The 14,783-nt window shown below is 34.6% G+C and overlaps 1 protein-coding gene across 4 annotated transcripts in view; it reads left to right on the top strand.

Moving 5' to 3' along the window:
* LOC144966348 (uncharacterized) overlaps positions 1–14,571 on the top strand; it is a 52,868-nt gene extending 38,297 nt beyond the window's left edge. For all 4 annotated transcript variants that reach the window (XM_078902676.1, XM_078902677.1, XM_078902674.1 and 1 more), the window contains exons 2-8: positions 1,891–2,756; positions 5,154–5,274; positions 6,006–7,232; positions 8,052–8,205; positions 10,131–10,200; positions 11,579–11,790; positions 13,364–14,571. In XM_078902676.1, the coding sequence (XP_078758802.1) occupies positions 2,400–2,756; positions 5,154–5,274; positions 6,006–7,232; positions 8,052–8,205; positions 10,131–10,200; positions 11,579–11,790; positions 13,364–13,478 (2,256 nt within the window). In that variant the 5' untranslated portion in view covers positions 1,891–2,399 and the 3' untranslated portion in view covers positions 13,479–14,571. The remainder of the gene's footprint in view (positions 1–1,890; positions 2,757–5,153; positions 5,275–6,005; positions 7,233–8,051; positions 8,206–10,130; positions 10,201–11,578; positions 11,791–13,363) is intronic.
* The last annotated feature ends 212 nt before the right edge of the window (positions 14,572–14,783 follow it).

Here is a 14,783-nt window from a genome sequence, read left to right as displayed (position 1 = left end):
TATTATGATCTTCATTTCTTCTTTTCAATAAATGATCCATATTCAAAACTGGCAATGACAAGACAACGGTAAATATTATTTCAATTTTAATTTTTTTTCCTATCAATGTAATGGAGGTGGAACAAATACTTCGTGTCCTGTTATTTGATAATACATTAACAGTTATGTTTTCATATCAGTAGATTTGTTTTATTGCTTTTAGCCTGAAGTATGTATGGATTTCATTCCATGTTGGTTTGTATCGCAAGCATATCAATCTATGTCTCTATTATACACGAACTGGTTATTCATTAAAACATGCTAACACTAAAAATCGAAAGGCACTCAATAATATTACACTCGTAGAATAAAGATTTCGAGAATTCCATGTCAGCGCAATGAACAACCCCCCCCCCCCCCAAAAAAAAAAAAAAAAAAAAAAAAAAAAAGGAAAAGAAAGGGAAAAGAAAAAAAGGGGGAAAGACAGAAAAAGAAAATGATAAAAAATAGTGTAAGGTAAACAGCAAAACGCACGCTATGGAAAAAAAAATTCGGGAGCAAGCTCCGGCATAAGATAAAGATCTGAAGAAGTATTATGAAACGGTGCTAGACAAAGCAACAAAGAAAATAACAAGTAAAAAAAACATCCCAAAAACCTGTCTATATCGACTGGGGATCGAACCAAAAAAACAAAACAAAAAACAAACCAAAAAAAAAAAAAAAACAAAAAAAAAAAAAAAAAACCAAAAAAAAAAAAAAAACGGTACCAGACAAAGCAATAATGAAAAATACAAGAAAAAAAAACTCCCATCCCAATAATCAGTCTGCCTTGACTGGGGTTAGATCCCCAAACGGGGCAGATGATTTTTTGGATTTTTTTTCCTTTTATTTTTCTTGCTTTGTCTGCCATCGTTTCATAAACACTTGTTCAAATCTTCATACAAAACAATACACATTGTGTTCAAGACGAAAATGAGAATGAAATAGAGAATTGTTCATTGTTACTCATTTTCACTCCAAATGACCTATGCTTATCAAATCTTCACCTTTCGTACTTTTTTGATTTAGAAAAATGAACTTTTTATTAGACAACCCTACAATGTGAAATTATTCCACTGGGTTCAGAAAATCACGGGAAGATTTTAAAAAAAACCGGATTCATAATTAAAAAAAAGAAGATCTATCTGATATCTGCGTGCACATATTTGCAGGTCTGATAACCGAAGGCAATTATTGGCTTGATTTAACATTGTTGTAATAATATTTTGCGTTGGTTTGAGAATATTTCCATTCCAACTATGAGTCGTTAACTGTTTGGATTATCAAAATCCAAGTTGTAAACATATTCTAATTCGTAGACAGTTTGTTGGTTTTAAAAGGAACGTTAATGAAATATGTTTCTAGTAATTAATTGGTTCATTCTGGCTTATTATTAGAATTATTTATATTTTGAGAGATTTCAGGGTGGAAGGTAACTTATTTATTGAATAAAGGGAATTTATTTTGGTCCAGTCTTGAAAATTGCTTTATCAACGAACAAGTGTTAGAAGAGCCATGAGGTCATACAGTGGCGCTAATTATGGAAGAAAGGAGAAACTTTCTGGTTTGAATATCGCAAATGTCACTTAGAAACGTGTCAATTGCACAATGAAATATGGTATATTTGTCATCGTATGTCTTATGTCATAGGAAATTGCTTCCTTGTACTGTCTGTTCTCCTGACTGGAAATCGAAGTACATAAAAAACCCCACGTTCACACGTCTAGGTCCTATGTCCCCCCCCCCCCCCCTCAGCTTTCATTGATCTAAATCCATTCCTAGCCAAATTGATCTGTCACCCACCAAAACAGCCCCCTTCGTGATAAGCCCCTGAAATAATTTTTAATGTGTTTGTATCTTATTTATCCCCAGACTTGCCAAGTGTATAATGACACGACTCCAGGAGCCGATCGACATCAATCCCCGATCACACACCAGCGAGGCGCTAACCCCTTTTGTTCCTGACTGTCCATGAGTTATAAATCAAGGTCATTCCTGGGCTAACGCCACCACACCTCTAATCCCTGCGATTAACTCATAATAAAAAATGACAAAGGGGTGCAAAGCAGAGACACATCGTAAAATTTCTCCTTATCAAGTTCCAGAAAAAAAGAACTTTAGAAACGAGATCGAGATCGGTAGAGTGTGAAAAAAAAAGAAAATTTACCCGAGTTCATCGCTAAATGGCTCCATTTATATAATCCCTCTAAGCCATCGACATCATATCGTATTGTATGGATGTGTTTTATTCGAAATTCCTTGCTTCAGACTATCCGGGAGACAAGTACTAATGTGAACCGCCTCGGTCAACGCTAAGATTTTATTACTTTGTGAAATAAATAAATAAATAGATAGGCCACTGGACAAAATCCAACATAAACATGATGGAACTACCCCGACCCGTATCACCGGCTAGTTCTTCAGCTTCAAGCCTTGACAGTAATGGATTACCAATTGGAAGAATTAAATGCTCAAAAGATAAAATTTATATCGGAGAACGGCATTATCAATCGGCGACGGATGCCCTGCTGGCTTACCTGCGACAGTTCGAGACCGTGGCAGCTGGCAAAAATGGTGCTTCTTCTTCTGTTTCTTCTAAGGGATCCTCTAGAGGAACCCCTACTATGAATGGCACGAGCGACGGGGAGACAACTCCGAGGTCCACGCTTTCCATTGACCTGAATAGCATTGGCGTGGACAACAAGAAAGACGATGTGCAGCAGCTTCTTACATCAAAGGTAAAAGGAATTATCTTATATATTATGGTTATCTTCTATAGGCGCGTTTTTTACACCACATATACACGAGTACATTTAAGTTGATATACTATCTTTACCAGTGTATCATTATTGTAATCTCTAATCAATAGTTTTATGGCATTACTATTAATATTAAGGGCACTCAAGGGATTTTATCCTATTTTGCCCTATACCATATGTTATGTTATGTTATATTATAGGAAATCAATTACGGAAGATTGCAATATAAAGATCTTTTTAACTTTATCGAATTTCCTTTTCATCCTCCTCTGACCGGTAATCAGGATGTCTGAGTTTCGATCCCTGGTCGAGGCAGGCAGATCTTTTGAAAATGTTTTTTTTTTTCTTGTATTTTTCTGTCTTCTCCGTTTTTTTAAAACCTTTGCAAGGGTTTTTACCCCCCCCCCCTCCTTCCCCATTTTATCACATTGACACACCATGTGTAATTACTATTGATTTCTGACCTTTGTTCGATATTTTATATATATATATATATATATATATATATATATATATATATATATATATATATATATATATATATATATAATTGAATCGTGTTGGATACAACTATGGTACGAATAGTGCTCGACATGTAACAATGGAGCGAATTATTATTGTAATATTTGCCACGATGTTGGAGTCAGTCTACATCCATGTTTCAGGCCTTTCAGCCATCGATGGCTGAAAGGCCTGAAACATCGATGTAGACTGAATTCAACTTCGTGGTAAACATTACAATAATATATATATATATATATATATATATATATATATATTATATATTTATATGTTTATATATATTTATATATATATATATATATATATATCTGTATTATTATATATATATTATTATATATAATATATATATTATAATATATATATATATATATTATATATATATATATATATATATATTCCTTAATTGGAATGCGTAGACAAAGAAATCTTAAAATACCGCGTGGAAATTATTTTTTACATTTCTTTATACTGGACTTCTCATTTTTTCTACCTGTCCTTCTGTACCTCTTATTCAATCAATCAATCAATCAATCAATCAATCAATCAATCAATCAATCTATCTATCTATATTTCTATCCATCTATCAGTCTCCGACTCTCATCTTTTTTAAAACTATCATCTTCCTATTCTTTCGTTCTCTCCACACCTTTTTCATCCTACCCTCCTGTTTTTCTATACTCTTCTCCCGAGGTGCACTCATTTGCAGGCCTGATAACCCAATTCATTATGGGCTCATTGTTGTACTCAAAACATGACGCAAGATATAGTCCATTACAACAACGTTAAACAAGGCCCAGAATTGCGTTCGGATGTCAGACCTACATATGTACATGTCGTCTTCTCCCCATATATCAAATTGTTTCTTAGATATTTCAATCACAATCTCACAACTTCGGCCCCTTGTTTTCAACATTGACTTCTCATAGTTCACCCATTTACAGCATCAGACCATTGCAACATCATTTATTTACTACGTCGTCGGCAGTTGACAACAAGGTGACCCCATAAATGTATCAATATCTAAAGGCTTTAAGTCCGTCGCTAACTCTGACCCAATGCCATTAATGGGCGTTTGTTGCTTCAGAACCGCCACTAAGCATCTATAGGTTATACGTATAATTGCTTTCTAATTTGTAGGTTCTTTCTTTTGACCTCTCTTAATAACACGATCGGTTTCAAAAATCATTCTATTAGTGCAAGTAAAGTTTGTTACAAGGATTGGAAAGACGATCTACATTTTTAAGAACTGTCGATTCCGTTAAAATCATTGTCCATCTGTTACTTTTAACGATTTTCTTATAAGGAGAAAAGAAAATTATTTAGTTTTAAAAAAGAAATTTAAGATAGGATCTAAGAATGATAGCGGCCATCAAAAGTTTACTACAGGAATTGGGCATAGTTTTATTTTTATTAAAAAGTTTACGAAGCCTAGGTAATCTATGTTTATCGAAGGCAAAATTAGACGTCTATATTTATATTGGGGAAAATTTCTATGTAAGTTTTTGATAATATGTGTAAAGTGAGTTCAACATGGAACAATTTGTATTTCTACCAATCGATGCTTAAGCAACCCTCAATTACCACACGCTTTATTACATTGTGATATAGTGGATTAGGGTTCCAATTTTATATCACAGACTAGTTAGAATCAGGTTTTTGTCGTCATAATATACCGTTATCAATTTAGTATTATTTTTATGGGAGAAATGTTTATTCCTTGTTAAAACATATACCTCGTTTGATCTGAGCTTGAAGGTTCCATTGATCGAATATTTTAGATGTTAAAGTCAGTCCGAACCCCGGAATGGTATAATTTCCTAATTGTATGGATTGAACTCAAATGGCCTTTCCCAGGTTTCTGCCGAATTGAAAGAAGAGGTTACAGATACTTTGAGGGAAATCAAACTGAAGAATCTACTCAAGAAAGCTGTGTCCAAGTCACAGAAACCTGGAAAAACTGGCCTGCAACAAGAGGGTGAGTATAATATTAGTACCTCAACCACACGCGCGCACACACACACACACACACACACACACATACACACACACACGCACACACACCCCCCGCAAACGAACACACTCTAGAAGAAACACACTCATTCGGAAGGACGCGGTAGGGAATTCCGTGTTTTTGGACAATATTTCCCTTTCCCTTTCACGTCGCCATAACATTAAAATAGTTAACTGCATGTCATCACATAATATGCTGGAGATTAGATATAAGTTGAGTAATGTTTTAGGTTGACATAATGTGGTGAATTACTAGTTACCTTCACCAAATCTAAATCTTATCAGTTATTTCTTTCTAGATGCAGTTCAAAGAGTAATAGCATTGAGACAAATACGGATTCAAAAGAAATTCTGGTCATCAATGTTGTAAATACAATATGTGAAATGAAAATATTGAAGATTGAAAAATTCTATGTTGTGCAGTTATACAAAATTTGCTTATTTTTTATATCTAATGGCAATATTCTGAGCAGTACGTAATTTGAAGTTAATGACCCTCTTTTTCCACGACCTCTGCAATCAACCAACATAATATATAATATAGTTAGGCTATAACACCTCCGTCTGTTAAAAGAAAATACATTTTTTTATCAACTACGATTTCAAGTCTACCCAATGTAATCATGTAGTGTTATATTTTATTGGAATTCACGACTCTCACCTTCAGCTATCCCTTTACATTTATTGTATCCATAGTGGAAGCTGCATTGGCTCGATCAGCACAACTCCTGGAAAAAGTAACTATGGAAGATATGCAATCAACCAACAGAGCCGCTGCAGCTGCCATATCTGACAACACCAGTGACATCAGCCTTCCCACTCAACTCCTCCTGGCTGACGTCGGGGGAAGTATCAACAACAGTAACCATAGCAATAACAGTAGTGACTCTCTTTTATCTCCGGACTTGGAAGATATGACCTCTGGAAAACGGAAAAACGGTCACGTTTATTCCTCCAAGGCCCAAGACTACCTCAATCGTTCATTAAATTCAAGTTTGTTATCGCCTACCGATATCCTCCACGATCCACACAACTTAAGACAATCACGGCAAAGACACCGACGTCACAATCTATCTCACGACGATCTTAACCTATCCAATCACCATTTACCATCTTCACACCATAGACTCCTGTCTAATTCAAGTGCCAGCTCCAACTCCTCTTCCAGGCTTTCAGATAATTTAACTGATGACTTAAGACGCATCAGAAGTCGGTCTGTCCCTCCTAACGCGATTCATAACGACACATCGCGTTTGATGGATGAGTTGAATATAAATAGACCGGGCAGCACACCTCATTCCAACATTCCCAAATGGGTCAATGAAAATGGGTTGAACCCCTCGTTGATCCTGTCCGCCGAGACATCAAAACCCGCAATTCCTCAGTGGGTTGAAGATGTGGCAAGGTCCGATATTAGCGTGGACCACATTCTGGCACATCTCAACATCAGATCTGTGATCAGTTCACCTCCCAGACGCAACAAACAAATCCTTTCAAATTCTAGTTCTTTCAGTAAAAGCGAAGGCGACTTGTCGAATTGGAAAGACGAGTTGTCTAAATTAGAGACAAGCCTCAATGCATCCAACCTCAACTCAAACCTCCTTCACGTTCAGCCACCTTCAGAAAAACACGTCACTTTTACGGACAGTCTGTCCTCTATTCCAAAAGCACCTCGCCAACCCTCACACTCCACCCCTCTTAGAGGACACCGCAGAGAGAAAACCACCTTAGATGTCGTATCTAATGGCCAAAACGTCATTTCCACCACCAATAACATCCCCAGAACTCTAGCCTGCAACAATGTTGATGGTTCTGATATTGACAGTGATGTCAAATCCTCAAGTCTCGATACTCTGGCCTTGTTGACAGGAAAACCTCACACTCGCCACAAGGGCCCTAACATTCTCAAAGGAAACTCACTAGGTAAACCGTTTTACATTCATATTATTAAGATTACAGCTGAAAATCTGGTAGTCATCGCTTCTACTTCTGAAATAAATATAAATCTCTTTTCTTGGTCTCCACTCTATAAATGTAAATTTACTTAATTTAAAAAAAAAAAAAAATTGTTGTAAATTTCTCTCAATTTTGACGCCACTTGAACTCAACTGAAGGGGTGAGAAATAAAGAAAGAAAACAAAGGAAAAAAAAAAAAAAAAAAAGAGAGAGAGAGAGAGAGAGAGAGAGAGAGAGAGAGAGAGAGAGAGAGAGAGAGAGAGAGAGAGAGAGAGAGAGATATGCCTCATTATAAACTTCTGTGGGGACAAAGCAAAGCAATCTAGAGGTATGAGGGCTAAGGATCAGACACATCGCAAGCTCCTTTCGAAGAGCGATCCTCTCTCTCTCTCTCTCTCTCTCTCTCTCTCTCTCTCTCTCTCTCTCTCTCTGGCGGAGGTTACCAAACCAAATGCATCTTATGTTCGACCGCTATGCACCACGATGTTTTACTTTCTCATTTTTTTTCTCTCTGCCACTAATCTGTCATATATTTAAGTGCTACCTTTACCATATACTTTTCTGACTTCATATTCCGCCTAAATGATTTGATTTATTCTGACTTGTGCATTCGAAGACACTGACAACAGCCGAGAAAGACCCATGTATTTTATGATATTGATATGGCGGATAAAGAATAACAAACGGGTACTTATAAAGAAATACAACTGAATTGTTCTTTTAAAAAAATACAAACACATTTCAATGTAAAAAAAAAGTCATCCCTGTTTTCACGTCTATTTTCAGCATCCAAAATGTTCTCGGACTCCCCGCTTCTGTCCTCCATAGAGCAGGACAGGACAGTTCTCAGCCCCAGCCCTACAAACAGTACCAACGGTGTCGTGTCATCCTCCGACGGCTTGGATGGGGACAGGTCATGGGAAAAACACACCAATACATTGTACGTGCATGAATTTTGTAGTTTTGTAGACCGTTGGTTCCATCCTCCGACGGCTTGGATGGGGACAGGTCATGGGAAAAACACACCAATACATTATACGTGGATGACTTTTGTAGTTTTGTAGACCGTTGGTTCCATAACTGTTGAAATGCTGATTCAACTGAAAATAAAATACGCACATTTCTCCAATCCAATCCAATCCATACTGTTGCAGCTTCAGTACTGAAGATAAATAGGCGCAACCTTTGTGTTTCTGTGGGATAGTGTTAGGCAGACATGCCTAGTAATTCGATACATTTGTAGAATTACGAAATTTTGGCTCCATTTTCAGAACTTCATGAGCATCTCAAAGTCATTAAAACTTTAAAAAAATGAAAGTTGATGCTAGACTTCACGATTTTAAGGATTTTGAAGTGCTATTTAATATAAAGTTAATTATAGCGACTACAATTTTTATCTCCTAAGAAATACGAATTTTTAAATTGTCAAGTTGGCAGTCTGGTGTTAGGCTATGTCTCTTTATCACAATAATTATATTCTCCTGTGACAGAAATGTTTTCTTATTAACTCACTCAATCCTACAGATTGTTGCTACTTTTCAAAATTAGAATAAAATGTATTAAAAATGAGCATGTGCATAGATATTTTTTATTCAACTACCATTAACATGTAAAAAACTAAAAACATTATCTTTGATACTACGCCTATAATTTGTCTCAGAAAAATGTAATGAATAGGCATGGGGTAAAAGTAACCTGGGTAAATTACGGATATAGTTGGTGTTAGGGTTGAGTGAGTTAATAAGTAAAGTTCTCATAACTGTCAGAATGTCCCAAGACGTTATATAGGACATTTTCTCGGTTTATCATGTACAACGCGCTTCATAAAGCTTTATTTATTTCTTTAAATTGGAACCAAATTTCAATTTGAACTCAAGTCCTAGCAATCTTACAATCTTACGCATTGACACCTGAGTCTAATTAGGGAATGTGTACCAAATTTCCTTCCAAAGAACTCCACGTTGGAAATTGCTTTCATTGTCTAGCATTGACCAAGTCACGTTTACGGCCGATTATTTTGCTGTTTTGCTTTTGCAAACGAGACACGGTACTGACTGTTGCTACCAACCATAATATACCAGCATACACTGACAGAACGTTTTTTTTCACATTATCGCCAGAAAACGTTTTCTTCATATACGAATCAGTTAAAATCACGTCCAATTTATCATATAAATATATATATATATATATATATATATATATATATATATATATATATATATATATATATATAGAAACCCAAGGAATTTGTCAAAAACGTTTAAACCTGTGACTCCTTCGGATTTATGAATGTTTGGGTAATCAGGGTTCATTTTAAATCAATCGATACACAAAGAATTTTTTTTCTGGCCAAATTGTACTAAAAACAAAAACAAAACGGCGATTTGTAAGTGAACGACAGAATATCCAATGCTCATATTGAAATAGGAATAACGATTGTAACAATTGTATACGAAATTATTTATGTATCAATCCATTTTTCACCGCCGTTCCCTACGATTAATCAATACCGGTCATTGTGGCAAACGTTGTGGATGTTAAATTTGCCAGTTACGAGAAAATACAAAAGATAAAACAAAAGATGGACGAAGAAGGAGAAAAACAAAACAAAAACAAATTTAACTCTATGAAAAAAAAAAGAACAATACGGCAACATTGTCTTAAAAATTGTAGACGTCGCACGCTGTATCAGTAATTTTTTAATTGAAACTAAGGGAAATAACTGGAAATTAAGAACGTGCTAAAAATGATACAGTGTCTCCCCTTGGTTGTTCAATAGTAAAAGGATGGGTAAAGACCTTTTTTTTTTTTAAATGGGACACATTATTATTTACCTTGCTATTTTATATTTTTCTACAACAGTAAACCCCCAGTTCCTGTCGGTAATGGCGATCAGCGGCATGGCGACAAATCCGATGAAAATGCCAAAAAGGTAAAACCTTTCTGTGTAATCCTTAATACCATGAACTTATAATGAATTGATCGAAATAGGATTATTTTTATTGAAAGAGCTTTTATATAGCATAACGTAATATCCACTAGATTTGCTCAATGCGCTCTGTAAAGGGCCCCTGACCAACAGCAACACATAACATATAAACGAAACATGATGATGCTTGTAAGGCGATATTACAATTATTTCCAACAGAGATAATGCTGTTAATTGCCAGGTATTCATTTTACACCTGAGTACGATGAGAGAATGTGGCTTAATAACCTTCTCCAAATACTCAACTATGCGCCGAGTGAGGCTCGAACCCAGGACCTTCCGATCCGAAAGCGAGAGTCATACCACTAGACCACATAGCGGCACCAATATACTTATGATGTTTCCACATGTTAATAATCTATTCTTGTTGAAGCATGTTGGACAAAAGGGACGAACTTAATGATATCATACATCATATTCACTTTGTTTGGTGGTGCAATTTCCTTTTGAAAACAAATTACCATGTTGGGAGCTGATCATAGCTAGGAAATTCCTTTGGTGAATCTACATAATCTCTGCTTGAAGTTTGATTAATTATATCTCTTTGATTTTATAGAATGGAGTATTATAAAACATAGTAAATATTCAGATGAAAAGAAAATTGAAATAACATCGAACAAGAACATAATAATTAGAATAACTACAACAACAAAAAAAAAAAAATAAAAATAAAAAAAACAACGAAAAAACAACAACAAACAAATAAAAAAACTAAGCAAACAAAAACAAGAACAAAAAAAAAACAAAACAAACAATAGCACAATAAAAATAACAAAAACAACCATCCACGTCCTCCAAAAGAGAAAAGAAAACAGAAAAATACCTCCACCAAAAAAAAAGAGGAAACAAAAAAACAAAAACCCAAACACACACACATACACACACACACACACACACACACACACACACATAATACACACTTATTAACCACAAACACACACATATATATATATAAATATAGACACACACAAATACACACACACATATACACACACACACACATACACACACACACACACCAATACAAAGTTTTAAACAAAACAAAACAAAAAACATTTTAAAACAAAATACTAAAAAACAAACCTCAAAGAAACAAAAAAAAAACAAACAAAAAAACCCCCAAAAAACCGCAAAAACCCAAACAAACAGAAGCAAAAAAAAAAATATTAGGAAATTACCTGAAGGTATTACAGATACTTCATTTATTGACTGAATTTTATCAGTATTGCTACTCTAATATTAATTCTACTTCAGCAGAACCGTGCAGTGTATATTATCATATGGTTTACAACACCTACAAGTTTACTTTTTTACTTACCAGAATTCAAGTTCTAGTCTATCAGGAGGTAATCAACCCGGCAGTATGGAGACATTGAAAAACATGCTCTTTAAACTCCAGAAAGAAGAAACCTCTGTTACTGCCAGTAATACAAACACGGACAGCTCGGAAAAGATTGCAGAGAACCCATCAGGTTTGCCTGCCTTACAGGATTACGATTTTCAAACAGAGCCGGGTGGACACTCTCTTGAAAAGTAAGCTGTTTGGCGTTTTTTAATCGTAGATGTTCCATTGTTAGCCAATCTTCTTCTTTCAGCTTCTCCCGCATTTTGCAGGGTTGCCATAATGAATGCCACATCTCCATGTATCTCGGTTCAGCGCATCATCTTCCTCCAGGCCCAGTTCTTTCATATCATCCTTTACCTCAATTATTAGCCAATATGCCAGCTGAAAACATAAAATTAAGTCAGATTTTCCAATAAAGAAATGAAAACAAAGTAAAATCAATAACATTAAATACGGACTTCATAGATACAAATATAATTAATTCATTACACTATAAGTAAATAGCATTGATGCAAAATAAGTAGAGAATCTATTTCCTTGCAAGTAAGCAACATAGATACAAGGCAAATCCCAATTCAATCACGTTTTAAAGAACAACATGATTTATCAACAAATTAACAACCAATCTTAATGTAAGTATACAACATAAATATAGAACAAATCAAAATCCACTCATATTTTTTAGAAACGACATAAACACAAATAAATTAACAACCAATCACATTGTGAGAAATTAAATCAACTTCCAGCCATATTATAACACCAGGGCAGGGCACCATGAAAAAAGAAATCCCAAACGATGAGCTATTTGAAAGCAAAACTTATCCATATGTTATTTGTGATTGAATATTTTATAAATAAGTGGGCGGATCATGTTTCTATTATACAACCATTCATTGAAGTGACACCACTTCTACCTTACACAATATGATTCTTAATACAATTTAGCCAGAAAAAGTCTAGTCCATGTATAAATTGTTCAATTAAAATGATCCTCAGCCTGCCAAAAAAGTCTTTAACCTGAGATTTATCAGTGGCTTTTGATCAATCCTGCATTGATCTGCTGGAATTGCATTATTCTTTGAACTATTATTTTCCCTGAAAGGAAGTAATGATATCGAAATTGTCCACAAATTTAATGAGATCTGAGATGACTTGATGAGAAATAGACAGATCATCTTGACAAGAAAAAAAAACTGTGTAATAAACAAATTGGTTAGTCGTAGGAAACTGCGGTTTTCCTTATCTAGTTTAAGAAGACCAAATGCTGAAACGTCGTTTGTTTTGTGTTGCTCCCTTATATATGAGTCACATTTACTTGCTTTATCTTTCTCTCCATCTTATTTAGTTGCTTTGCTGTTTACACCATCTTTTTAGTTACTACTAGACTGCTTTATGGTTGAAGCAAATAATGGGTCGTATTTTAAAACAAAATGTGTTTTCTTATTGTGTACTTAAAGTGTATGATTATTATATTTTATACATTCACGTTAGCTTCTAAAAAGATATGATAAATATAATTTATATATTGTTATATTATTTTATTAACTTTTATTGTATAAACCGGCTTTTTTATTTCCTTACTTTTCACCGATATTACTAAAAGGTTTGGGATATTAAATCTTTAAAACTTTTTGCCAATCTGAAAGAATTATAGCATTATTGAAAAAAAAAAAACCCACAGTGTCTTAACATCAGTTTATTCGCTAATTAGAAGAACTTCATTAAACAACTTGCATTTTTACTGACATTTTCTTTCAGAGCTCTACATCATTTGGATCGATTGAAGACACTTGTAAAAAACACAGCAAGCAACGGTCAAAGTGAAATGGTCAATGGCATTGGAGAGAAAGAAACCAGATCAGAAATCAGCTAGTGAAAGTGCATCCTAAGAATATAATTAGGCAGAGGGGCGTGTCACTCCATTTATTAAAGTTCTTAATTGATGCCCGACTAAAAAGTTTTGCATTCTTGGTCAAAACAAGTTAAGGAATTGTTCATGTTTAAAGCCTACGTATAGAAAAACCTACTTATAACTTGTTAACTTGGATTGCTGTAGCCTCATTTTTGTGATGGAATAAATTTCAAACCAATAGAAAAAAAAGGCCTTTTGTGACAATTTGGTGTTAGGATAAGATGGTACAGAAAAGAAGAAACAAGTTTAAAGTCCAAATGATTAAAATTACAATATTTTACTTCACCTCACCTCACTTCATTCTCCCGACTGTGGTGGTCGTAGAGGAAATATGAGATATGATTTTGCAGTAAGGACCCTCCATCCGGATCCTCCATCCAGATCTGTCCTTTGCTTTCCTCATTATTGTTAGGCTGTCCATCCTTGTTCATCCAGCAATTTGTTTGCCGTCCTCTCCCTCTGCCTCCCTCTAAGGCTCTTGCAGAATGGTTTTTGCTAATGTCTCATGAAAGAGAAACATGACCAAATCAAAACCATTTTTATATTTAATTCTTTTTAAATTCAAGACATAACATTCACTCCCCTGAATTAAAACATTAAATTTAACTCAAATTTTATAATTTTGAATCCAGTATTCCGGGTTTCACCTAAATACCGTAATAAGAGTATCGGTCACATATTATCCATTACAACAATTGTAATAATAATAAGGCCACAATATGCAATTACGATTTTATAAAAACCACATTGAGTCGTAATACGTCATAAGCTTACCCTTAAAAATGTATTATTTTTGTATGTGTTTCAAAAGACTGTTATGTCAATAAAGAGATGGTTCGAATATTGTCAAATGGTCAGCCATAATCTACTTAATTTATAACAATTCCAAGATCTATTTTTTATTTAAATTTTCCCTTGATATTCGTATAAATGTTCATACTATTAATCACTAATTATTGAAACATTACTCGTTACTGTTATATGATGTAGAGAAGCACGTTGTGATAAATATAGGAGACACATATTTAATTAAATTAAAATCATGTATACAATATTTCACTCTTGAGTCTTGGTCATTTTCATAGAAGAAGAAGATGAAGAAGAAGAAGAAGAAGAAGAAGAAGAAGAAGAAGAAGAAGAAGAAGAAGAAGAAGAAGAAGAAGAAGAAGAAGAAGAGAAGAAGAAAGAGAAGAGAAGAAGAAAGAAGAAGAAGAAGAAGAAGAAGAAGAAGAGAAGAAGAGAGAAGAAGAAGAAGAAGAAGAAGAA

This window comes from Berghia stephanieae, chromosome 2, assembly GCF_034508935.2.
Source record: "Berghia stephanieae isolate SIO BIC M18660-M18661 chromosome 2, UCSD_Bste_1.3, whole genome shotgun sequence".
NCBI classification, from domain to species: domain Eukaryota; kingdom Metazoa; phylum Mollusca; class Gastropoda; order Nudibranchia; family Aeolidiidae; genus Berghia; species Berghia stephanieae.
Note: the sequence above shows the minus strand (reverse complement) of the source record. Positions and strands in the feature narration are given on the sequence as shown.